This window comes from Cydia fagiglandana, chromosome 7, assembly GCF_963556715.1.
Source record: "Cydia fagiglandana chromosome 7, ilCydFagi1.1, whole genome shotgun sequence".
In the NCBI taxonomy this organism is placed as follows: Eukaryota; Metazoa; Arthropoda; class Insecta; order Lepidoptera; family Tortricidae; genus Cydia; species Cydia fagiglandana.
This window is the reverse complement of record NC_085938.1, coordinates 10,097,586-10,125,104: the sequence shown is the minus strand read 5'-3', so window position 1 is coordinate 10,125,104 and position 27,519 is coordinate 10,097,586. Positions and strand designations below refer to the sequence as shown.

Here is a 27,519-nt window from a genome sequence, read left to right as displayed (position 1 = left end):
GTCATTTTACCCCCCTCCGGGGAGTGTATTTTCAAAATTAGAGTATTAGCGTATGTCTTACCCTAAGCAATGTGGATTTCTACATTTAGAAAAATAATTAAAATTGGTTCTACTATAAAATAAAGCTAAAAATTAAACCGTGACGCATAACCGGTAAAGGAGAATATGTAAACCACATTTCTATAAATAATTACACCCAGACCCTATTATAAATGCAACGAAACCTTAAAATTTGAATACATTTCCATTTTAACGTTTAACTAACACGATTGAAACGGATTATATCGCTTTTATGACGTAATTTTGTGCTATTACAGCTTATTTGTTGGAAAATTTCTTACTATTGGCAGGTAATTATTTATTTTTGCGATGGTTGATATAAAATTTCCCATTGCGGTGACGGAGTCTAAACCTCTAAAACAGACGAATGAGATCAGCTACAAAGTCACAAACCAACAAAGCTAAATAATCGGAATAATCGGATTAGCACCTCAAATGTTTACATATTTTTACAATGTTATTTTTTTAAATCATGGAATTTTACACTTGTCACCCTTCGGGTATGGATTTTATACTAGTTAACTACTTAACAGGAATATTATTCCCCGTTCCAGAGGCTTCACATACTACCAAGTGACGAACCTGGACAACCGGATATCGAACGCGGACCAACTGCTCACCACGGACATAGACAAGTTCTGCGAGACCGTCGTAGACCTGTACAGCAACATCAGCAAGCCGATCCTGGACATTGGCATCTATCTGTACAGGCTTACCGTTAATCTGGGCGTCAGTGTAAGTATGTTTTGTTGCCAAGTGACGAACCTGGACAACCGGATATCGAACGCGGACCAACTGCTTACCACGGACATAGACAAGTTCTGCGAGACCGTCGTGGACCTGTACAGCAACATCAGCAAGCCGATCCTGGACATAGGCATCTATCTGTACAGGCTTACCGTTAATCTGGGCGTCAGTGTATGTTTTGTTGCCAAGTGTTGAACCTGGACAACCGGATATCGAACGCGGACCAACTGCTCACCACGGACATAGACAAGTTCTGCGAGACCGTCGTGGACCTGTACAGCAACATCAGCAAGCCGATCCTGGACATTGGCATCTATTTGTACAGGCTTACCGTTAATCTGGGCGTCAGTGTAAGTATCTTTTGTTGCCAAGTGACGAACCTGGACAACCGGATATCGAACGCGGACCAACTGCTCACCACGGACATTGACAAGTTCTGCGAGACCGTCGTGGACCTGTACAGCAACATCAGCAAGCCGATCCTGGACATTGGCATCTATCTGTACAGGCTTACCGTTAATCTGGGCGTCAGTGTAAGTATCTTTTGTTGCCAAGTGACGAACCTGGACAACCGGATATCGAACGCGGACCAACTGCTCACCACGGACATTGACAAGTTCTGCGAGACCGTCGTGGACCTGTACAGCAACATCAGCAAGCCGATCCTGGACATTGGCATCTATCTGTACAGGCTTACCGTTAATCTGGGCGTCAGTGTAAGTATCTTTTGCTAAGTGATCTTGACAAACACAAATGTGTCTTGAACTTGTGAATGAATCCCACAGAAATGTACGCTACCTACTGTTATTAATACATATAAGGGACTGTTGAGTGAAGTGATAGGTGACTGATGACACAAAATGTATATCTAATGGTACTATACGTACCTAACCTAACCAAAACGATGGTGGAAAATCATTAATCTGCAAATATTGTTATATACTAAGAGCCCAGTGTGTCCCACTGGTAAGCAAAGCCATCCCCTCTCTTTTTTCCACTCGTCTCGGTGTTAATTTTGTCCAGACTCTCGCAAATATTAATATATATCTTATTTATTTAATTTCAGACTCCTGGAATAATGATGGCGTACCTCCTGGTGTCAGGTGTGTTCCTGACATACCTCAGAAAGCCTACAGGTTAGTTAAACATAAAAAGACTGGATTATATCAAGAACCACAGCATCGTATTAAAGAACTCTTGTATTTAATTTTAACAAAGCTCTGAACTATAGTTCGTTTTTTTAGCATTAGAAATAAGGTAAACAATCTTGATGTGTATTTTAATTGAAAAACACATTTTTAAAATAAGTTACGGCAAATATGTAACAATTATGAATCTAATACGATCATTTATATTCTTCTGCTTTCATAAGTAATAGATTTTTGATTTTTTAAAAGCGTTTTTCAATTAAAAGACATGTCAAGATCGCTTACCTTCTTGCAAGTTCTTTCTAATACTAAAAAAAACTAACCATAGTATTGTAAAATCTACTATTTTCATTTATAGCTCGTCTCACCGTCCAAGAACAAAAATTAGAAGGCGAATTTAGATACGTAAACTCCAGGCTTATCACGAATTCGGAAGAAATCGCTTTCTATCAGGTAAATAATCTTCAAAGAATTCTTGTAAATATTTTAACACAGCATATTTTCTGCGTATGTTTGACATTGTCAACATAATTACAAAATTTAATACAATATTTATTAAGATTAAAAATAGGTACATATCTGCAACAAGTAAAATACAATAACTAAAACAATTACAAAATTAGTTGTCATTGTTTCATGTTCATTATTAATTGTTTTGTCATATGCAAAACATGTTTGACGTAACCTAAAGCTTAATGAAGATGTACTAAGATTATTTACGTGTGTGTTAGTAGCAACGAGAATATTTATTCACCATTCGAGGAATTGTGTATCATATAAATTCCATTGATTGTTTTGACGGACGGAAAAATGTATTAAGGCCTGTGCGCACCGGCTTGCGTGTGCGTGACGTGCGCGTGCGCTAAAATTTTGGAGCCGCACACGCACACGTCACGCAAGCGGTGTGCCGGCTCGCATAAGGATCTGTATACTACAACGCCGCACGCGCACGTGCACGTCACGCACACGCAGCCGGTGTGCACAAGCCTTTATTGTGTGTTCATAAGAAATGTATGTGTGCAGGGCAACCACCGCGAGCAGCTGACAGTTCTAGCGAGCTTCTACAAGCTGACGCGGCACCTGCGGAACTTCCTCAACTTCCGCGTCGCTATGGGCTTCATAGACAACATCATCGCCAAGTGTGAGTTATCCTTTAACCGATATTTTCAAGTTTTTATTTATTTTAATGTTTACTTAATCGAGTTACATTGGCTGTTTGGTAAAAATAGCTTTAGTAGTTTGAAAATCATGAGCTGTTTTCTAGTGGATTGTAATGAGCAATTTGACTTTGATTTGGTCAATTCGAAATTTATTAATATGATCCCTGTAGAAGCCCTGTAGGGATTAAGTTTTGCTTTACGTAAATTATCTAATAGTATCTAGTATTTGACGTATCTCATTGTTCGACAGCCGTATTCGAACAATGAGATACGTCATACTATCAGACTATACAAAATTTAAATTATATGTGTAGATGTCGCGATCACGGTCGGATTCTACGCGGTGTCGCGACCTTTCTTTGTCATGGACCACAACCTGCTCACTACGGGAACCGACAACGACAGGTTTAAGGTACTTTTACAAATCCATTTCTAATCCACTGGCGCCAAGTGGTCCGCACAAAACTATTTCGACGAGATGGTCACGACCCTCAGCATTGAGGATACCGACGCGAGGAGGAGGGACTAATCCATTTATTGTTTATCTAACAATGAACAATAATCTAATGAATGGTCTGGGATTGAAGCAAGTGAACCGCGATGGACAGTTGACATTTTCATAGATGATGTATTTCTGTTGCAATGAATATTTATGTGGGGCTCCCATACAAACGTGACTTTTTGGCCGTTTTTTGCGTAATGGTACGGAACCCGCGAGTCTGACTCATACTTGGCCGGTTTCTCTATGCGTTTGACCTAGGAACGTCGATGCACAAGTGTCAATTAGTAAAATCTCCTTAATTTCGCAGCACTACTACACGTACGGGCGCATGCTGGTAAAGATGGCTGAAGCCATCGGCCGCCTCGTCCTCTCTGGACGGGAGTTGAGCAAACTGGCCGGTCTCACGTCGAGAGTGACGCAGCTGCGGACTGTTCTGTCTGACGTGAACCAGGGGAAGTACACCAGGACCATGGTGGGACAGGTGGAGAACGGGAACGGCGGTAAGTGTCCAGTAAACATGTCGAGCCACGGGGCAAACTGGCCGGTCTCAGGTCGAGAGTGACGCAGCTGCGGACTGTTCTGTCTGACGTGAACCAGGGGAAGTACACCAGGACTATGGTGGGGCAGGTGGAGAACGGGAACGGCGGTAAGTGTAGGTATTGTAAACTCTAAAAACTGTCTCCAAGCGCTATAGAGTCTAGCGTATGGGACGCCATAACCACTGTAGTTTAGCGTATGGGATGCCATAACCACTAGTTTAGCGTATGGGAAGTTAGACTAAGGATCTGGTGAATGTTGTGGGAGTTAACAGCAGAAGAAAACCGTTTTTTCCAAGGTCAACAAAGAACGCCTCAGTGGCGAGCGTCCAACGGCACATACAGTCAGGAGACCAAAGGACTTGATTAGTACCTACGCAGAGGACGCTCGCATACGATTGCATTTGTTTAACGTGGACGCGCCGAACGACCCGCTGGTTTGTTCGCTGCTCGAGCGTCCACTGAAACCTAGTTTTTGTAATGTTCCTTGCCTTTGTTTAGCAGATCATGATAATGTATTTGTCGCCACACCAGCTCGGAAAGGCTTACTTTGCACTTCACAAACTAATAGCAAAGTTGCATTTTATTCACATGTGAGGCAAAGTAGTCGAATACAAATTTTGAGATGTTTTCTTATGTTTGCCGGTAGAATTGACTTTTAAATGATGATTTTGGATTATAAATATTAAATAATAACATTCATTTGGATTTGATTTTGTTTGATATTTTACATTTAATATTTGCTTCGGGTTGGTGTGGTGAAAAATGTTGTGTTTCTCTCGGGGGCAAATTTTGTTTAACCCTCGTGCTTTGAAACCCTCGCAACGCTCAAGATATCAATTTTGGAATCTTTCGCTTGCTCGGGTATCAATATTAACACGAGCGGTTAAACAACAACTTTGCCCCCTTGTAAAACAAGTAACTATTTCTCCAGTGATGCCGATGCTGATGGCGCCAGGCGCGGGCCGCATCATCTACCAGGACAAGATCATCCGCTTCGACCGCGTGCCGCTCGTCACGCCCAACGGCGACGTGCTCATCAAGGAACTCTCCTTCGAAGTCAAGTTAGTTGACGGTGACGTTTGCGGTACCCAAAATCCCATAGTAGGGGCATTCCACGAGACTGTCGCTTACATAACGCTTTTGCCATGTATGGCAGCTACCTCAATGAAATACGTGAATCTCGAGAATATACTGCCAATTTGTTAGCCAAGTCATGAAATATTACCTGACCCAATATCGCTTACTCAGCATTTCCAGAAGTATTAGAAGAATTGCGTTATGTAGGCGACAGTCTCGTGGAATGCCCCAGTATTACCAGTGGGGAGACACTCCTGACTTCGGGCAAATTCGGCTCCGTTCTCAGCATTGCTCCGAACAATTATTAGTGTTGACACAACTTGACGTCCCTTCGCGTGCACGACCACCGATAACATAATGACCTTGAATTTTGCGAACCCTAAATAGCCGAAAGGGATAGTGCAACAGGAAGGAACAGCATGATTCGACCCTGAATCGCTGTCAAACTTCAGTTTTGTAACAAGTGTCCTTTCTGTGGTTTTACTCCAAACTACTTCTCGCTGACTTCGTGAAGGAAGAGGGGACCCCCTACAGGTCGTATTTCTCAACAGATTCTCGTGAAGTTTTGTGAGCATGTTCGATAACGGTTATTTTTGTGTCGCAAGATTTACAGCTCACAGAGCTACTACTTTACTTACCTTCAATGATATCGGGCGACTGTAATCGCTTCCTATCAGGCGATTCGTCTGCTCGGTTGCCTAACCGAAGCGAAGCGATTACATTAAGAGATTACATTAAGAAGATTACATTAAGGAGGTCCTTACATCATAAAAAATACATTATCCATCCAGTAATATACTGATCACGGTCCTCTAGTCTAGTGGATAACAATTCTAACTGTAATGTTTTTTCAGATCAGGAATAAACGTGCTGGTATGCGGACCCAACGGATGCGGCAAGTCATCCATGTTCCGTATGTTGGGTGAACTGTGGCCCATCTTCGGGGGCACTCTCACGAAGCCGCCCAAGGGCAAGCTGTTCTACGTGCCGCAGAGGCCTTACATGACCTTAGGGACCCTTAGAGACCAGGTAAGGTTCCTTGGTGTTGTTAGACATGTGACCCATTCGATAGCAAAACCAATTTGACTGACAATACATTGTTACATTGTTAGTGCCACACTGTGGTACCCGTTGTGTAATGAACTGAATTTTTACGAAGACATTCTTATCACTTAATTAAAGCGTGTGGCAACCAATTGGCTTTCGTTCATTTAAAGATACGCGACAAGATATAATTATGCAAAGCTCGCATTGCGCGACATGGTAACGTAGTTATGACCGCGAGGTTTCATACCTTTTGATGCGCGTGCATCTAATTGTGACGATCTGTTGTTTATGATTGGTCGTCTTCCTGCCGATATTTAAGCCCTGTTTAGTTTAGGGCTCATTTAGACGATGCGAGAACGCGCATGCGAGTTCCATTACATTGCGGGTTTTGATCGGTCGGTTGAATTGGACGTAACCAACAGTCCGCAATGTAACTAAAATCAGCCCTTAGTGTTTTTTAGGGTTCCGTACCTCAAAAGGAAAAAACGGAACCCTTATAGGATCACTCGTGCGTCTGTCTGTCCGTCCGTCTGTCACAGCCGATTTGCTCCGAAACTACTGGACCAATTAAGTTGAAATTTGGTACACATATGTAAGTCTGTGACCCAAAGACGGATATGCAACGTCAACAAATGAATTTTAAACATAAGGGCTACTTTTGGGGGGTAAAAGATAACATTTAAAAACAAAGTTTTGCAAACTATATCGTGTTACATATCAAACAAAAGAGCACGTTGTGAGAATCTCAAATATATTTTTTTTATAAATTTACGATAAAAAGTTTAGAAGTTATTCAAGAAAATAGACAAAAAATGACCATTCCCCCCCCTCTATCTCCGAAACTACAGGGCCTAAAATTCTGAAAAAAATACACAAAATAGTCCTTTACCTAAAGATGACAGGAAAACCTATTAGAAATCTACGGTCAAGCGTGAGTCGGATTTAAGACCAAAAATGCGGTTTAGTTTGTTTAGGGACACAGCCGCAATGGTTTAAGTGAAACGTGATGTAGACAGCTATTGCGAAGGCCCTAGGCCGATATCCGCATAAGGCCGAAGGCCCGAAGTGTCCCGAAGAGGCGTGCCTTTACTTCAAGCGTGAGTCGAAATGACGACAAAAAATGTGACTAGGCTGTATCTGGCACACAGCCGCATTGGTACAAGTGTAGTACTGATTGATTAGGTTACTATTGTTACGTGTTTTAAAAAGCACTATACAGGGTGGCAAAAAAATTAACTAAGTGTATTCCCGTTGCCAACGTGCAACCCCGAAACCTCGAGGAAAAATATGGCTGTTTCATAAATTTTGGATGGTCCATTTTCTATGGGAGGATACATTTTTTTTCGCGATTTCGGGGTTGGTCCCATAGTAAAAGTTGTAAAGCTCAGTATAATCCGAAAACCTCCCCGGCTACGGGAATGCACTTATTTTTTGGCCACCCTGTAGGTATTATCTCTCTTCGGCATTCGCTTTTAAAACACTTGCGGAAGTTGTAGGAAGCGCGACCCGTCGGACGCTCCGAGCTATAGCCCTAGGCGGAGCTCGGTCTTCAGTCTTCGCATTTGGACACTTGTACTACTGTTCGGCATTTAATCTTCCTATCTAAGCTACTTTGCAGAGATATACGCCACCACGCCACGCCAGAAAACTTCATGTTACATCTGTTTTTGATTGACCCATTCGGGTTTTTCAAGACGTTTCACTCACGTCACGTTTCATGTATACACTGTGTAACATGAGGAAACCGAATAATTTTAACCACGCATTTCTGAGGTCAAAAGACGGAAAAAATGTAATATGAGTTTAGGTCAATTACGCTAAAAAACAAAAAAAAATATTTTTTTTTGTTTTTTCAATTTTTTGTAAACTTGTCACTTAAAATTAATTTTTATTCGTAAAACCTACTTTTTGCAAAGTGTTACTTGTCACTTTTTGACATCTATCAATAAGGATATTTAGACTACGTCCCATAGCAGCAACATCGCCATCAAAAGGGCGTTTTGCACTAGGTAACAATAAAAACATGTTTTTTTTAAATTGGTATTAACTCTGAAACTAGGCGAATTTCAAAAAAGTTTGTAGGAAATTTTTGTCTCTAAATATGATCAGGAATACGCTGTTGAAATTATTCGGTTTCGTCATGTTACACCGTGTATACAAAAAAAAATTGTTGAAAATTGTGTGATGTACGGAACCCTTGAAACGCGAGTCTGAACTCGCACTTGACCAGTTTTTTATACAGTGTTCATTTTGTCCAGGTGATCTACCCTCAAACTCGGGATGAGATGGTCCGCCGCGGCCGCACGGATGCTCAGCTGAACAGGTGGGCAATTACATGCTCTATTAGTTTATTTTACGTATGTTTCAATTGTATAAAGAAAGTTATTGTATTTATGAATTACGTGGTACGATTATGTCTGAATACTTGATAGATACACTTGATAGATGTACTTTCAAATAAGATGTAACAAGGAGGAAACGTAAACAGGTGAACATGCTGTACCACAATTTGTGGTAGAGGACAATCGATGCAAGAACTAACGTGATTCAACAGAAAACTATGATATTCCGCATACAGTAAAAGGTGACGGTTACAAACCTTTCTGTGCAAATCTTATTAGGTGTAGGTTTATTAATTAATAGAATCAGGCGTTACATTGTTGAAAACCATAATTAAAACAAACCGTCCGTTCCGTTGCCGGACGTCAGACCGTCAACATCTCCAGTATCTCCTGAGGATGCCTCGTAAAGAGGCGAAATACGTGTCGTGTTTTGTACTTTTGGTGGTTTGTTATATTTATTTGCGTATTTATTATTGTGGTGGGAGGGTGGGAAAGGAGAATGGGCACTTTAGTATGGGCAGTGTCCCATGGATGTATACTGTTGAGATATATGTCGTTTTGAAGCTCATAATCGTAGTATCATTTTATTGTATGGCACCAACCTTAGACACCTTGCAGGGACCGAGCTATATACAAAAAAAAGTTGCGCACATAAGCAGTTATTTTTCATAATACGCTTGATATAATAAGTTGTAGCGTATTTTAATAGAAAGAATATGAAGAATGCTTTATGGTTTTTGTATCAACACCAACGATAAAGTATTTAAAGGGTTTGAGTTTACAGTTTTACAAAATCGTCATACTAAAAATTACTTGCTGTACAGCGGAATAAGAGTGTATACACATGTCATGTATATCATGTGAAAAGTATTTGTATAAGCTATTTTTCGTATAACATAGCTGAGGTCATACGCTTGCAGGAATCGAAATAAATCCATTTAATGAGTTAATTAAGTGTGGTTAATTAAGCCTTAATTTTTCTACTCACCGCTAGATGTCGCAACAAGTCAAAATTCAACTTGACGTAAAGCATTTCTAAATTGCGGTAATCTCGACAGTCTTACTCCATCATTTTAAAAAATATAGATAGTTTACCAACGTCTATGGACTTTCTAAAGTAATGTCAAGATGACGCTCAATGTAACATTGTCAATAATTGTCAAAACATACAATTTAAAATAATGAACATGGTCTCTACAAAATAGCGTATTTTAAATGCGCCTATGCCTCATGTACCTATATTGTATTAATTACTTATCAAACAATTCAAACAATCATACATGATCGACTTCTGATACACGCAACTTTGTAAATGGACAGGTAAGACATTACCTAATTATTTTACATGCTATTGTTTTCAGAGCCAGATGTAATAATTTTACTTGCTTCTAGCCACATTAGAGGACTTACGCGTATTCATTATTTTACTATACCTGCCGCGTTAAATCGCTAGTCCGTCAGCGTCAATGCCTTAATTGTTACCTACCTATATTTCATAATAAATGATTGTGTTAATAAATTATACTTCCTTCCAAAAAATGTCGTATACGTGACATGTAAATGTAGCACATTTTTGCTCTGCTGGTAAAGCGCTTTATGGATGGATTATTGCCCAAAATTGTCAATAGAAGCGTTTACTTGTTAGCAGTTCTCATCAAATACCAATGAGATCCAAATCGATCTTACTTAACATCATCATTTCTTTTTCATAGCCTGTAGTCATCAAATTAAATAGTCAACGCTATGCAAAATGCCATCGTTGCACAGTTCTGTGGCGACATTGCATTTACATACTTAGTAGCAGTTATAAGAGCCATAGAGTTGACTATTTACCCCCTTATTCTTAAAGGTTAACTACTTAAAGTTGGCAAGCCATTTATCCCTTTCATAGTCATTTGTCCCTTTCTGACGTATTGGTATGATGGAAAGGGACAAACGTTATTATCGGCTTATCAACTTTAGTAAACATTTATGAATAAGGGGGCATATGCTAGTGTTGTGTGGCCCTTATACGCATCATATCTACCACACATGGTAAGGTGTAATGAGATGTGGAATAAAGAGTATTTGTGTTGTATTGTATACCTTCGGTGTCTGTGTAAAAATAACAATCATTGTAAATAAATATTTGTATTGCCTTTCAGAGCTTTAACATTCAGGACCAGAAAAGACAAACTAGAACCATTTTTTCTGGTGCCCCAACTTAAAGGTACCCAAGTTGCCATACTAATTGTATAGTAAAGTGCATGGATACGTATGTTATGAACTGGCTGATACACAGAAGGTACATAACCACATTAAAATGATATACATTTAGGGCCACTTGCGCATTACAGGGTTAGCTAACTTGCTCGGAATTAACCGTTTATACAGGCCTAAACTGTACTGTAATAATTTTTAAGAAAAAAAAACCGACTTCCATGGGGGCCGATGAAAGATTATTGTAGATGGTACACTATGTAGAAAAGGAGGTAAAACCACCCACTTTTCTACTAGCATTTCGCTTCTGTATAATGGCTCCTCTACAGGATGGGCCAACGCCGGCCACTCCAAGGGACGCAGCCATGCGGTAGAATGAGATAGCAATATCACTTGCTCCCTCTAACGCATAAATGCGTCCCTTGGAGTGGCCGACGTTGGCCCATCGTGAAGAGGAGCCATGAGGGTCGTAGTTCTAGCCTAACCTAACCCACTCCTCAGATAGCAGTTCGGTTCTGTGCGGATCGCAGTTCGTACCTAATCAAACCCACTTTTCAAGTAGCATTCCGTTTCTGTAAGGCTCGCAGTTCTAACCTAACCTAATCCTTGTTCGGTTCTGTGAGGATCGCAGTTCAAACCTAACCCACTTAATGGCGCATTCCGTGCGGTGTACGGGGGTTTAAGCGGGAGGGGCTAGTAAGATTGGCATCATCGTACTTTATACCTACATTAATTTTATGGTAGGTAATCATAGTTGTTTATTTAGTTAAGGTATCATAGTGGTTTTCTGGGCCCAGGTCCGAGTCCGGGTCCGAGTCCGGGTCCGTTTCCGGGTCCGAGACCGGGTCCGAGTCCGAGTTTCATTTTTGAAGAACTCCATACTGTATAGACCCTTGAGAAAAATCGACAGGGAGCCTCATCCGCGCACCGGAGGAAATTCCTTTCCATTCCTTAATCGCACCGTGCGCGACCTTAGCACAGACTACTGTAATCTACTGTGGTTGCGTAGTACCAACTAGTATCCAGACACAAATAGACAGAGATAAGCTATGCTATTTCTTTCGGTACATGTGTGTGTAATAATAAACTCCTTAGAACGTAGTAGTTACATATCCTCTTTGCTTGGAACTACTAATATCTGTGACCAAAGACATTTCAGTTCCTTGACAGATTTGACGTGCGGTATACGATCGTTGCGCTGCTGCAGCGTGCAATATATTACGCAAAAATCACCATACTACGTGCAGTCGGTCTCGTCATTAATTTCTGGATTTCACGGGCCTATAAATCCCGGTCTTTTGATAGGCTTGCGTGGGGATACAGATCCAACACGTAGAGGCCGTTTGGAGAGCTTTAATGTCATGTAGAACGCCTGCTGGAACCCGTTCACAGGCGCAAATTGAAATTGACAATTAAACCGACGTGTCGGAGCAGTAGTGCAGCTGCGGTCGGAAGTGCGTTAAAATCACCATATTACGTGCAGTCGGTCTCGTCATTAATTTTACTATTGAAATTGACAATTACACCGAAGTGTCGGAGCAGTAGTGCAGCTGCGGTCGGAAGTGCGTTAAAATCACCATATTACGTGCAGTCGGTATCGTCATTCATTTTAGTGTGGAAATTGACAATAACACCGATGCATTCGGGCCGCTGCAGTAGTATCGGAGCAGTAGTGCAGCTTCGGTTGAAAATGGAATGTTTGAATGCGACGGATTTTATGGACTTAGGACGGCACCCACTCGGACGCCCTTAGCGAGCGTTTCGCAAATGATCCGAGATTTGCGCACTAGCCATTCCCAAATCTTAATGTACTTACTTATTCATACTTATTCCCGATGCTTGCTTTATGTTGAATTGTTGACTCGTCCTGCTAATATTTATAGAAAATGTATGTCGTGAAATATTTCTTAGTTTGCGTGAAATAAATATAATATACTTAAAGTTTTGAAAGGTTTTATTTAATAATGTATAATTATATATATATATATATATATATATACACCTACTTATATTATTCATGTCATACAGCTACCATTTTATCGTGCTTTTTAAGGCAAACGAAAGAAACGCACCTTCGACTTGCGACGCAAACTCATAGCGCCGATACAGACGGACTGCAAGTACTAACGTTGCAATTGGCGTGCAGTTCCTATACAAGTTACAGTCGAGTTGCAGTCCGTCTGTACCGGCTCGAATGTTTCACTACTTATACTTTCTTGCAGAGAGATAAATCAAGTGGACGCTACATGAGATTGACGCCAATTTTTTTCCTGATCATCTGGCCTGGACTGACTAGGTTCTATAGAACACTTAGCCTGACCGCCAGGGTTATATCCCCACCGCAAACTTCGAAACTTATGTCTCGTTTATCTTGCTTTATTACTGGAATATGTAAGAACAACAAAATGAGACAAATATATATATGAAACTTACGATGTTCATGGTGACCTCTCGTTTTATTGTCAACATTCAGGTTTAAACAAACTTGTGATGTCGTGAATTCTTAGTTCTCAGTGATATTTTAGAGCGTTTAAATGCGACTATGTGGACCCAGCATTTGCCGCTTATTTGGTTCTTCTATTGCACGCAAGATGTCAGTACTAGAGAGGATTTGAAAATACATACTTAAGTTGTTTAGTGCGACTTGATTATATACGAAAATATAAGAATTATACCAGTAATAATTTACGAAATCCAATAACTTTATATTACAGGCATGCAAAGTGATGTAAATAGTTAGAAAACGAAGCCTAGATGAGTGACATTTTTTAGTTCCAACTTACGCCGCAGTGCATGATCGAAATAATTAATAGTATATTCCCTGGATACTTTCGGCCTATGGTGTCATATAAGAAATTAATGCTAAAGTTAACACCTTCCAAATAATATATGTCTCATTTATGTATAACAATTGTAAAAATGCCTATTCTTCTACAAAAGCTCCATCTAGTGTCAGGTAGAACAATGAAAGCGGCATTTACCACAATGAATTAATTAATAAACTAGTTATATCTCAGCCCCTGCAAGCATTTAAGTGTACGTCTACTTTTCTAAAAATACCTTATAAAAATGGCTTTTAATTGTTATATATGGCTTGTGTATACAAGCAAGCTTAAGTGTTTAATTACAGTTTTTTTAATTCAAGCATAACTTTTATCAATTAATTCCAGCCCTTTACGTACTTAAACGTAGGTATTGGTACACTGAAGTGTACCATTTCTCATGGTCTTTCGTATAAAACACCTAACAACTAGCTACATAACAAGTATACTCTAAAAAAACAGTTTATATGCGTCACACTTTTTTTTAAATAGCTCAGTCCCTGCACGTTATCCAAAGTTGGTGTCATACAACAAATTAATGCTACGTGTAAGCCCTTTCAAACGAGGTATGTCTCAATAGTATACATCCATGGGACAAATTGCCCATTCTCCTTTAATTGCATGTAAAAATACGCAAGTATAATGGTTTAGCACTGATTGACTAGCACGTTATATCGCGGATTAGAAAAATATTATTGTTTTAATTTGTAGATTTACTAACTAATGTTCTCGTTTGCGTAATATCTCAGGTTCCTAGAGATCGTACAGCTGGCGTACCTGACGAGCCGCGAGGGCGGCTGGGACGCCGTGGAGGACTGGATGGACGTACTCTCCGGCGGCGAGAAGCAGAGAATAGCTGTAAGTTTTTACTATTACATCGATACTCATTAAGATTAATACAATTTAATAGTTCATTGTTTAATTTAGTAGTGCTAAAAGGTATGATTGAGTGCAAGGTGTCCGAAAACGACGTCGAGGATCGGGCGAAGTGGAAGCGAAAGACACGGAAAGCTGACCCCATCACCATGTGGGACATATATCTCGGAAGAGAGAGAGAGAGAGTTCCTTCTTTAGGGAGTTCGGGAGTCGCTTGCGTGAGAGGGGTCTTGATCCCCGCTCCGGATCATTCCTGGTGCAAAGGTTGTCTATTGCGATTCAACTCGGAAACAGCGAGCGTGGTGGGAACTTTTGCGCCTGGAATAACTCGGGGTGGGTTAATTGATTAGTGGTTATTGGTTTGGTTTTGTATGTTTTTTTATTTTATTTAATAATTACCTAATGTTCTTTGTTTTGTTTCAAAGAATCATAGTCTTATATGAAAATATGTTATTCCCTAAAAGGTTTATAAAATTGAATATCCAAGAAACAATGACTATACTGCAAAACGTAATTCAAGACCAAAAAAAGTAAACAAAGTGCCACTTTTTACTAGCGCGTCTTGTATTTATGTAAAGATAAGTAAATAAAAATACTTTTTTTAAATCGTAGGAGTAAAATTTCAAATAAATAAATTATCTTAGCTTGATTATTTATCAAAAGGAATTTACTATTTTACAAACAAATGATTGCAGTGGCAACATTGTCTTACTTTTTTTGGTCTTGAATTGCGTCTTGCAGTTTAGACAGGTTCTTTTGTTTTGTTATCGTCGATACGACTCGCTCGTCTCTCTCACTTTGTTTTCAAAAGAAAGAGATCAATTACATCCACAAAAGGACTAGTTGTTTTACTTCATGTGCCCTTAAAAATATTAAATTCTTTAGTAGTTTTGTATTTTAAACAATTTTTATAGTTCCTTTACAACCCAACCTTACAACAATAGGATTAAACGATTAGTACAAACAAACAGATCCTTTTCGAAACAATAGATTTTAAACTCTATGGATTATTACCCCTCTTGTTTATGTTATGCTATTGACTCTTCAACAGTTAAACAAAAGACAATCGGCACTCTCGATCTCATTATACTACAAAACAACCCTGTATTCATCCCCATTCATCTTCGTTATCTCATCAGGAGTATAATATTTTAAAGTACAAATTTAAGAATAAAGATCCTTGACTTTGGGCTTTGGGTATGCATCTCTGCACGTTTATTGTTTATATGCAGGAGTTATTGTTTCCGCAGTTTACTATGTAAGTAAATTGCGAGCAAATTGAATTACTCGAAAATGTTGGTACCCGTTAGCTATAATTGTTTATTAAGATTTTCCTCATTCATTTTCAATGCATTTATTATGTCAACGTATTTTCTAACTGAAATATAGGACAGCAGACATGCTGACTTATCACGTTTACGTTTTGTAGGTAATAAATAACTGTATTCATCACACACTCTATCAGTCATAAGCTCTATGTATCTCCATTGGGATGAAAATGTCGAACACAGCAGCAAAGACGAATACTACAGAGGTCGAAGAAGTTTTGAAAAGAAAAGCAAATCGAAGAAGTAATCACCAGCTTGAGGAATCTCAAAGAGGTGCAATTTTTGTTTTCTGCAGTTTAAGAACTTTAAGCACAGTTTTTTGGGTGCGCATCGACTCCAACCAACGCCGATCCTAGCATAAGCATTGAATATATTCGTTTGTCACAGATGGCCCGCCTGTTCTACCACGAGCCGCAGTTCGCCATCTTGGATGAGTGCACCAGCGCTGTGTCTGTAGACGTCGAGGGTCAGATGTACCAATACTGCAGAGAGGTAAGACACCAACACTACACATATATATACCTGTGTTAACAACTATCGCCCGACAAGAACCAGTCCATTTGAAAGGTGCTGAACAGGAATCGGAAAGCAAAAGTAGACATTTCTTTATCTCCCTCTTGATCTCTTTTGCATAGTCATGTGATAGAGAGGCAGATATCGAAAATTCTATTTCTGCGGTAGGCACTTTAGAGGTCTTATACTTCGTTTTTTTTAGCATTAGAAATAAGGTAAACAATCTTGATGTGTCTTTTTATTGAAAAACACGTTTATAAAATAAGTCACGGCAAATATGTAACAATTATGAATCTAATATGATCATTTATTTTCTTCTGCTTTCATAAGTAATAGTTACTGATTTTTAAAAAGCGCCTTTCAATTAAAAGCCATGTCAAGATCGCTTACCTTCTTGCAAGTTCTTACTAATGCTAAAAAAACGAACTATAGGTTGGCCTTTGCAAGCTAAGTATAGCCAGATGAGGTCTGCTTCGTGGCTACTCTACCTAAGGTAAGTATATGTGCCACAGCACAGCTAACAATGGCCCCGCATGCCTATTCTCCTGCTATAGTTCGTTTTTTTAGCATTAGAACTTCATAGAAGGTAAGCGATTTTGACATGTCATTTAATCGAAAAACGCTTTTTAAAAATCAATAACTATTACTTATAAAAGCAGAAGAATATAAATGATCGTATTAGATTCATAATTGTTACATATTTGCAGTAACTTATTTTTAAAATGTGTTGTTCAATTAAAAGACACATCAAGATTGTTTACCTTATTTCTAATGCTAAAAAAACGAACTACTTATAGGAACTAGACCTGATGGACGCGACGGCCAGGGGCTGTCAACACCGTTGAGCTCTGACATGGATTATTTAAGGATCCACGACACGAAAGAAACCAAGTTTTACTAAACTTGCGGAATTGCCTAAAAATGTCTATAACATACCATATATTATTTAATAAATACAAGGAATCAATAGTGGGGAAACCTCTCACATGAAAAGTCTAGAGGAAAAACGAAGACAGACTATTAAACCACAGTTAATTTACCTTATAGTATAGATAATAAACCAGTGTCATGAATATGGAACATTATATTTAAAGTTTTTAGACCCTGGAACAAGGTGTCATTATCTTCGATAATGTTTACCTCTTAGTTATCGGCTATGACTACATTTTAAGTACAGTCAGCAGCAGAAGTTGCTAAGCGGGCCAGGTGTTCTCAAAAAAGAGAATAAGAGCGTGTCTAGGTAATTTTGAACACCTCACCCGCTTAGCAACTTCTGCTGCTGACTGTACCTATCCTAAAAAGACGTAAGATTATTGATATTAAAATCTATAACATTTATTAGTCTGCCTTTTTAAACTAAATAAAACAATCGGGATTAGGATGCACAGTGCCTACTTTACGAGAACATTCAAGAAAGACCTACACTCGTTTATACGTATTTGGTTCATAATAACACAATAAACGTCCGTAACTATTAGCAAAAAGGGAATTCCTATAACGATAACTGGTAAATTACCTCAAGTAAGTACTCGTATTCAAATGGGTTTTATTCAGTTAATTCTTTGATATCGATAACCCCGTTAGTCATCAAGATAAGTTTATATTTACCGTGGAATTATTTTAGCCAATCACACAGCACACGCTTTAAGAATGTCTCCCATCCGCTATTGCTATGACGCGTCCGGAAAAAGCTACTTAGTGACTTAGTGGTAAGAAAAGCATTTTATGTGCTAAATAATAATTTCCTGATGTGACAACTGTGCTTTATTAATTATTATACAGTATGTATAACTGAACGAAGCAATTACCTACTCAAACCCGTTAATGTTTAGGTCATACTGAGCAACTTTTACTATGGGACCAACCCCGAAAACACGGAAAAAAATTGGATGTTTCATACATTTTGCTAGTCTGATGTTGAAATTTCCTATGGGAGAGCCAATTTTTTTTTCGCGATTTCGGTGTTGGTCCCATAGTAAAAATTGCTTAGTATGACCTAAACATTAACGGGTTTGAGTAATTGCTTTTCGTTCAGTTACATACTGTATGTATAATTTTATGGTCCACCGTATCCCTTTTCTTAATTTATCTTTTTTTTTTCAAATAGATGGGTATATCTCTGTTCACGGTATCTCACCGCAAGTCTCTATGGAAGCACCACGACCACTACCTGCAGATGGACGGCCGCGGTGGCTACGTCTTTGAGGAGATAGACGGCGACACGCAGGAATTTGGATCGTGAACTTTATTGTAATGATCAGACGGTTCAAAATGGCTTGGCGGTGAAATGGTGCTTTAGTTGCGAATGGCAAATCGTTTTTACACGACTACATATTTGAGTCCGCGAAATCGATGCAATATTGCTTGTTACGTTACGTTACGTACAGATTTTTATTTAAATTATTGATTTGAATGTATGATTTTGATTGAATTGAATGAAAATGAAAATCACCATGTGATGTGGCATCATGTTTGCATATGGCTAACAATGTTCTTTTTTAAGTTTACTTCTGTATCATTCCTTAGGGATAGCTTCCTGTAATAAATGTTTTGCCCATAATAATGTATGTATGTATTTCGTGCTGTAGGTATATTACCTAAATGCTATAAATAAATTGCAAAGCACTATTTCACACCGACTTTTGAAAGTTCAAGCTGTTTTACGATAGGGACCATAGTGAATGTTTATGAAATATTATACATTAAAATTTAAAATCAATGTTGCCAACGTTATAAAATATTTCTAATGACGCTAGATAAATTTAACGCTTGTTGTAAATATAAACTTAATTTTGATTGTAGATAATTTGATGACATAATATTATTGTGCAATATTAAGTGAAATATTTCCCATGTACAGTCACGTGCAATAATATGTTACTCTGCGAAGCCCGTAAAAATATATGATACTATCTTATTTGTAGAGCCATAAGAGCGTGTCACATATTTTTGCGGCCTTCGAAGAGTAATATATTATAGCAGGTGACTGTACATGTATGCCTACTCAAACATTTGGAAAATTTCATCTGTGTTAATTTTCATTCCTGTAAGATTGAAGTACTAGGTGGTAGTTAAATAGAACGCGATTTTATTTGTTTATTAAATTATTATATTATTTGCTTTACTTTTAGATACTGTCTGATCTACCCAATACCTAATAGGCGGCAGTTTAAGATTACTGTCTCGACGAAAAATTTATTTAATTGTAAATGGAAATCTCTAAGGATTTTGCGACAAATGGCAGGCGCTTTTAGATAATAGCTGGCTAAGTAGGAGGAACGAATTCAATCGCTCTACTAAATGCTGAAATTTGGTGAAGTTAGGAGAGGCCATAATAATTTAAATAGATGTATCTGTTTACGTTTGTAACATTTGGCTCAAAACTCTCTGAAGTTCGGAAGTTAAGTCAAGAACAATTAAAAAAAGTAATCTTCCAAATTATTGTACCGCTATATCTACCGAGGAGTTCGAGACTTCCGTTTCTACACTACTTAATAATCTTCTAAAATCCTTTAATATTTGTGATGTTTTAATGTGATTTATTTATTTACAGAAAATAACTAAGTGTGTTGTATGATTTTTTTATTGAATGTTATACCTGTATCACATTGTTTAAGCTTATATTTGAATAAGAAAAGTGGGACGTTTGATAGTGTTCATTTAGCATTTTATGAAAAGTTATGCTCATGATTTTTTTTTATTTGTCTTTTGATTGATTTTTTTTTTACGTGATCCTACTGTTTCTATATATTTTATATGCCTGCTTTACTACAGTAAAAAGCTTTTATTTATAATGATTTAATTTTTTAATGTATCTGGGCCGATCAACTATTTCTTGTTGTTATTCTGTCCCATCAGCCAGGAGACAATATTAGCATAGTTTCTTAGAAGAGCTGCTGTACCATGTTCTACAAACATGCTTAGTAGATATCCCATTATGGAAAGGCTTTATAATTACCAAAAAAAGTTTGGTTCATTTAAATACGAAATAACTAGTATTTTATGAGTGACCCAGGAGACAATGGCGACTAGTGACAAGAAAAAGTTGATACACCCATCTAATTGAGTTAGTAATGTTAGTATCGCTTAGATACGAAAGAAATGTATAAAACAAATTTAAATCTAAATTATAATTTATATATTGTGTATTTAGAGTATAAGTAACTGTGATAGCTGTTAAATTTACGTTTTATATTGATTGGTGCTGAAATAAAACGGTTGAGGATAGATGTTCTTTTTTTTACACTTCTAAAGGTCTGACTAATGTATGTTTTCCTTTAGCAGGCACAGGCGGGCTATGCGGCTGTCCCTTGTATTCAACAAAGTTTTATTTTAGCTAAGAATAGAGTTTATGCATGGTCACGTTTTTGAGAATAGATATGACTCAAATCTATGAGGTTTTTAAGTGCATTGTTTCCGACTTGATACTAGATACTGTAGCTAATGTTATTAATTTACTATTTAAATATTACACGTTATAAAATACTACTAGCACAATCGCTAGGAATCCCCATACATTTCAGATCGCGTATTATTTAATTTCAAAACATTGATAAGATGTGTAGGTAGATAAAAGTGATTATAGTCACTTCCGCGGTTACCTGTACTTTGACTCCATAACAACTTATTCTGTGACATAACTGCGTATAAGATATTCAAAGAAACAACACCCTTTAAATCAATCGAGCGTAAAATCTAAAGTTAATATGAGACACGCTATAATTCTAAAGGGAAATCCCTGATTAGCTTCAGTAATTTTTGTTTGAGGAAGAGAACTTAAAGAGAACCTACTTTTAAATTTCCCACAAAAAGCCACGATAGGCGTCGCGTGACGTCATGATGACGTCAGGCAGGCCGATGACGTATTTTCTCCGTTTCTAGTATGTTGCGTTTAAGCGATATATGATAAAGCAGTAGATTACATTCTTGGAAGGCTATAATCATATGTTTTATTTAAATATTAACAAGAAGTATGTACGTTTCTAAGATTTGCTACTGATTAGTCACAGATATCTAGAATGAGTAAATAAATTCAAATATTGATTTATTTCATAGTGCATAACGGAATGTAAAGGAGGCCCGCTTCGCATCAGCTGTTGTAAAAAAAAAATAACGGGATATCGAAGGCGACTGGTCACACTGTCTACGGCCACATCAAATCTGGGGGTCTGGCGTGTGACCCTGTTATTTCTATCTTGCAATAAAATAGCTGTGTAATCCTAGTAAGGTAGTGCGTCGTTGAAATAGTGAGCGAATTATAAATTCTAGTGGACTATATGTGTAAAATATGGAACGCGCTACGGGAACAGAAGTGTACGGGTGTGGCTCCCCGCAGTCGACGGACATAACGCTGAACATACAAACGACGACTGGTGGTAATTTCTCAATCAGCTTGAACGGTAAAAATACAGTGGAGCACCTCAAGAAACTCGTCTCAAAGAAGTTAAAAGTGTCTAAGGATCGGATATGCTTGTTGCATCGCGAAAGGTGAGCTCTATGGTAGACGCCAAGCTTCTATTGTCAAACATATCACGGAAATAATGTTGCGTCGGTGCGATGACGCATCCGCGTCCTTTAACTTGTATAGATATGGAGTTTTGTGTTCCCAGGCAATTGCGAGAAGGGACGCTGGAGGAGAACGGGCTTCTGGACGGGTCGCGCGTTATCCTGCTGCCCAGCGTCGAGACGGGCCTGCTGGTACGTGCTCGTCACGTGTTTCACAACACACTGACACTAATCAATACTCGCTTTATCTACTACACCGCTCTGCCTCTAGACATTCGCTATTAAGCTCGTTATCTGTTCACAGAGTCAAAGACCCGAGAACTCCGTGATGCAGGCGCTGGAGTCCCTCAACGACACGCAAGTTAACGACTTCCTCACGGGAAAATCTCCACTTAATTTAACCATGAGATTAGGTGACCACATGATGTTAATTCAGCTGCAGCTGTCAACCCTGAACTCGGGTGCGGCGAGTGGCAGCCGCTCCCTTAGGACCTCCACACCCACCAAGAGCACCTCGGTTCGTACAAAACGAGATGCCAGGGAAACTCCCAGCCCTCAATGCACACCAGAAAAACCTTCAAATTCTGAAGACACAGCAGACACGGAGAAATTAGGTCAGCCAAAACATACACACACTCTTGCAAAGCAAGATTTGGAAATACTGCAAAATGCCTTTGATTTGTATTTAGCTGAAGAAAATTTGAAAAAAGAAACATGTGACACAAAGGATGAATCTTTAGACGCCACAAATTGTACTCTCTCAGATCTGTCAGACACATCTATAGAGAATGACCAGTCTCCAATCAAGTCCTTATCTAATTTGGTGTCCAGTCCTATAGATGCATCTACCTCTGAAAGCCGAGAAGCGGCAATTGCAAATTCTGTAAAAAGTAGTTTGATAGATTTGTTGGCAAAGAGTAAATTACATCATGATATGCTCGCCTCCACCAGCAGCTCCCCGCACGCGCCCTGCCCGGCTCTCACCCCTGACAGCTCCCTCAGTGATGACAGCGACAACTTTACTGACCAGAGCTCATTCTTAGCTGAAAGCACCATTGATGAGTACCCTATGGAAAACTTATTCAACAGTGCAGTTGACAAAGGCCTGTTTGAGGATCAAGACGAGTCCATGATGGATAGAGAGATCTCAAACCTGGCCACAACCAGCCACGGCACTCCGGCCGCTTCTGGTGCGTTGCCTTCCTTCCAAAGCATTGAACCTTTGAAAAATAAGCGCTTCCAATATTTACTTCACAAGACATCAAAATTCAAGCATCCTATTGGTCAAAATAAACAAAAAGCCTTTATGCAATCTGTTGTGAATAAACATAAGAAAAGGATGCAAATTCGACAAGCCGACCTTGCGCAGCCGTCCACCTCCCGCACTGAGCCTTTCATAACTAACTCCAGGAAGCTAATATTGCAGCCAAGTGCTCAGAGTGAAGACGCAGACTTAGCCACTCCCTCTACTTCTAAACAAATTCCATTCATAGCTCCTGACGCGCCCAAGAAGCCGCAGCGAGCGTCCCCCACGCCTCCAGTCGACACTAAAGCCCTTATAGAGGCCTCAAAGAACCTCACGCAAAAGTTGAAGAAACTGTCTAAAGAAGTACTGACAAATAAAATAGATCTCAGAACTGCTGAAGAGTCAGTGCGCTCAAAGGTGGGCCCCGGAGCTGTGATAGAGTCCATGAAGCATCATGGTAAAGGAATATATTCGGGAACATTCTCTGGCACACTGAATCCTGCTCTGCAAGACAGGTAATCATAACTTTTTCATTTTTCAAAACAAATAACTTTATTGGTAGTTTTTGTATTTTGTGAAAAACATTTTCTATTGATTGCATACTTTAAAATAAATGTTTTTTTTTTTTGCCTCGACTTATCGATGTAATTCCCACGTCAATAAGGTTGTACCGCGTACTTGATACTTGTGATAGGCACAAAGGATATGAAAAAAACATCTGCATTCCTTTGTGTGCATAACAATGATCAAAGTTTACCTGAAGCCGAGCTCTTAGGTCGTCGACTTGTAATTTTATTCATGCTATTTTCAATAATTCCAGATATGGCCGACCAAAGAGGGACATCTCCACGATTATTCACATTTTGAACGATTTGCTGTGCGCCGCTCCGCCCATCGCTCTTGTTCAGGTATTTTTTAATATGCCTTTTTATCTGTATACATATTTTTAATTTTAAACCCCCACGCATAAAGTTTGACGCCAATAGTCTGTCTGTGGCATCGTAGCTCTCAAACGGTTAGACCGATTTCTATGCGGTCTTTTTACGTAAAATCAAGTTTCCTTGGAAATTAAAGGATTACGAATCACCCTCATCATCAGACTTCTAAATATTTTATGTTATAAGACCCTGACTTGTATAAATCAGACAGTAAATTTTGTTTTACTTATTTTCTAAAAAAATAGTTTTGTAGAGTAAAGGATTCAATTTAGACTTTAACACTGCGATTGCGCAATGCGATAAACAGCTGAATTGGTTCAAATAAATGACTTGCAGTTTATGCTGTGTCAGACAAGTTAGCTAGTTCTAATTGTAATTGCTGCACTGTAGGCATTTTAAGAAGCCGACGATGATAGTCTTATTAATGCATACTTAAATTATGTTGCTATGTGCTGCTATACCTAATCTTACTCCGGCACCCTTTTAACTTGTCACTTTGAAAGCATTTCATGACATTTCTATTATGTAACTATGATTGAAGGTGATTGCTGTAAATGCATATAAAATGTCTCTAACAGTAATAAATTTGAATTTGAAATTAGGGCATTTTATGGTACTACACAATTAAATTCAAATATTTTATTGTAAGTATACACTATTAGGACAAATGTATATTAAGGAGAATAAGTGGGAAAATAGAAGCTTATACATTATTGAATTACTAAGGCTGCAGTAAAGCATTTTATCGAGTTCGATCTATGAACGCCCGTTTCTTGTCCCTCTATCGCACTAGTTCCTACTAATTGTGCGAGTCTTGCACAATATGGTAGTGTAGCTGTATTTATTTTACATGTTTCGAGTATTTTTGCCCTAGTATTTATTATCTGATTATAAGGAAATCGTGGTTCTTTTCTTGCGAATAGATCAAAAGGTTTGATGAATTATATTCTATCAAAATATTACTTCAAATTTCAGAAGGAACCAAAACACTCATGTTCAACCAGCACTTTGGAGGAGACGAAATGCTCCAGCTGCAGCCAGACTACCTGCTCCACGGCGCAGTGCTCGGGCTCCACGCCCTGCCACAAGTGCGACACCGCCAAAGCCCTGGCCATAGAGAACTCCAAGACTAAGTGCAAGCTCGAGCAGCTCAGGCTCGTCATGCAGCAGAAGAAGCAGCGCCGCGAGGCGCGCAAAATGAAAACCTTGCCTTACACCGGGGGACCCCCCAAGACTCTCGCCTCGCCGGACCAGCCGACCATGACTGAAGAAATAGAGACGGTTGCTTAACACGCGATCATGCTCTAATCATCCCCCGCTCTGTAGTTAGTATTCTAAGATAGCGCGTGAACGAGCCTTCAAAGCTTAAACCGTTAACACTACTTTTACTACTGCAAAATGTACGTATAAATCTTAACGCCTTTCGCTTTGAAGGTTCGTTTGAGCCCTAACACTCCAAACTACTTGTAGTGCTTAGTGACGGCCGCCATTTTGTTAAACCGTTTTGACAGCGCGTTCATTTTACACGAGTCTTCCAACTCGACATATGTATATAGCTCACTTTGAATAATTTTATGTTGGAATCATTATTAGCGGACGATAGCGATAGTAGTTTTAATTTAACGACGACGTCACTAAACCCATGAATATATGTTGGAAGACAATCATACAAATGTTACATTCGTTTGCAATTCAATTCCTGAACAATGGTGTCAGTTAGCTTTTGAAATGTTGATTCAATGGTGCTGATTTTCAAAATGCGAATGTATGCAAATCATTGATTGTCTCGAGCGTAGACTTGTAAAATTACGACAAGTACACTTTCACTTGCTCTTTAACAATGAACCGTTTCTGTAACGTGAGACAGTAGCCTTATAGACTGAAATCCCTTGTATGTAGGTTCCAGAGCAAAATGTTAGTTGTTTGTGGTAAGATAAGAGTGTACACTCGCGATTATCGATAGTTGATTGTTCGGGAGCGAGTGCGGGTTAGATCCATGTATTCATATTCTAAATTACCAACGCCTAGATGCAGACGTAGACGTAACGTCGATATAAGTGCTATTATACGCATGTACAAATGATACAAGATTGAATAGCGAATCACTAGTTGTAGTAAAAGGGTAACTGTTAAGGACCTCCCGTAGAGTTGCCTGGTGCGACGATAAAATTGATTTTTGTTGTTATTTCTTTTAGATTTATATTTTATTTTATTGGTTCAACAACTGACACTGTACTAGCTTAATTGTATGGAATAACATTAGGATCGGTAGGTTCCATTGGACATTACTTTGGAAATTGTAGACCTCTCGTATTTAAGTTATGTAATTTCTCATATACTTAGTAAATTTCGAGCGCGTTTTATTCCATAATTATTGTAGTAAATAATCGGCACTGTTTTTGCTATAGTTATTTTCTTTGTTTTCTTTTTCTCCTATCACGGAAATGTTATAACATAATAAATTGTTTTTTTTTTCTTACATATTCTTAATAATTTTATTTTGTTTTATGTGAACGCACGACTAGACGCTAGGATGCGAGACACCAACACGTTAGACCTCGGTAACGACCCTCTGCAGATGCGAGGACATATACTAAAGCTAGCTTTGTACATAATTATTACGCAGAAATTCTAATAGTGTAATGTGCTTTTATGATCTATAACCAATTACCCATCATTTTATGTAAGGGACTATTATGATCAACTGCCTAGAAAATGCATTAGGTGTGATAACGGAACACTGTGAATATAATATGAACTCTGCCTATGTAATCGGTTGCATATACTAAAGTATTGATAGTTTAGAAAGGAATTAACGATATTAAGCTATTTACTTCATATAGCAACATGCAATCAAGATTTTAAGTTACAGAGTTATATCTATAATTTTAGTCTTCCGTGTAATGAATGCTTGTTTTCATGAAATATGACGAGTCCCATATTGGTAAGGGGCCAAAGTGACACAATTGTTTTTCCCTAGAATAATTCAGAAGCAATAATCCTAAAGAAAAGATCCACATCGTGAAAAGTGCCTGTCGTTTGTAAGGTGCGTTGATGTAATGATGTTGTGCCATACGTGTGCCCATTAAGTTGTCTTTATTATAAATGTGAGGGAATATATGGCACCATTTATTTCACCCCTTTTATGTATTCAATCTCTTACCATACTGGTTCAGTAAAGATCTCAAATATGATATATTTATGAGATTTTTCTCGTTCGTGTAGAATAACTATGTATTATTAAAAAGCCTTCAAGTATATGCAGTTTTCAGACCCTATTGTTACCAATTGTAAAATTAGTCAGGATGCGTTTTCGTTATAAGTTTTTGAAAATTCGTGAATTGTTTTTATCCTTGTATTTGCATGTCTAGTGAGGAGAATAAAGTTACATAACAAAATACACAAGTCTGTTACTTTACCTTATCTAATTTTAGGTTAGTTCTAGTTTCTAGTGAAAGTAAAAAAGCAAA

General features: G+C 38.5%; 2 protein-coding genes across 2 annotated transcripts in view; both read left to right on the top strand.

The window, feature by feature from the left end:
• LOC134665810 (ATP-binding cassette sub-family D member 3) overlaps window positions 1–20,587 on the top strand; it is a 30,487-nt gene extending 9,900 nt beyond the window's left edge. The window contains exons 5-16 of the mRNA XM_063522798.1: window positions 615–795; window positions 1,874–1,943; window positions 2,314–2,408; window positions 2,979–3,096; window positions 3,430–3,527; window positions 3,925–4,123; window positions 5,088–5,217; window positions 6,088–6,262; window positions 8,539–8,603; window positions 14,393–14,501; window positions 16,235–16,339; window positions 18,468–20,587. Coding sequence (XP_063378868.1) covers window positions 615–795; window positions 1,874–1,943; window positions 2,314–2,408; window positions 2,979–3,096; window positions 3,430–3,527; window positions 3,925–4,123; window positions 5,088–5,217; window positions 6,088–6,262; window positions 8,539–8,603; window positions 14,393–14,501; window positions 16,235–16,339; window positions 18,468–18,602 — 1,480 coding nt within the window. The 3' untranslated portion in view covers window positions 18,603–20,587. The remainder of the gene's footprint in view (window positions 1–614; window positions 796–1,873; window positions 1,944–2,313; window positions 2,409–2,978; window positions 3,097–3,429; window positions 3,528–3,924; window positions 4,124–5,087; window positions 5,218–6,087; window positions 6,263–8,538; window positions 8,604–14,392; window positions 14,502–16,234; window positions 16,340–18,467) is intronic.
• Window positions 20,588–21,479: 892 nt separating this feature from the next.
• Window positions 21,480–27,454, top strand: LOC134665832 (midnolin homolog). The gene is made up of 5 exons (XM_063522846.1): window positions 21,480–21,847; window positions 21,970–22,057; window positions 22,170–23,626; window positions 23,932–24,019; window positions 25,025–27,454. Exons 1-5 carry the CDS (start codon window positions 21,648–21,650, stop codon window positions 25,337–25,339), a joined length of 2,148 nt encoding a protein of 715 aa, XP_063378916.1. The 5' UTR covers window positions 21,480–21,647; the 3' UTR covers window positions 25,340–27,454.
• The last annotated feature ends 65 nt before the right edge of the window (window positions 27,455–27,519 follow it).

What these genes read in the sequence shown, in the direction of transcription:
- LOC134665832 (XM_063522846.1), top strand. Translation starts at nt 21,648, where the DNA reads ATGGAACGCGCTACGGGAACAGAAGTGTACGGGTGTGGCTCCCCGCAG. An exon ending in TGCTTGTTGCATCGCGAAAG is followed by an intron (nt 21,848 to 21,969) that starts GTGAGCTCTATG and finishes TTGTGTTCCCAG; the next exon opens with GCAATTGCGAGAAGGGACGC. An exon ending in CGCCCATCGCTCTTGTTCAG is followed by an intron (nt 24,020 to 25,024) that starts GTATTTTTTAAT and finishes TTCAAATTTCAG; the next exon opens with AAGGAACCAAAACACTCATG.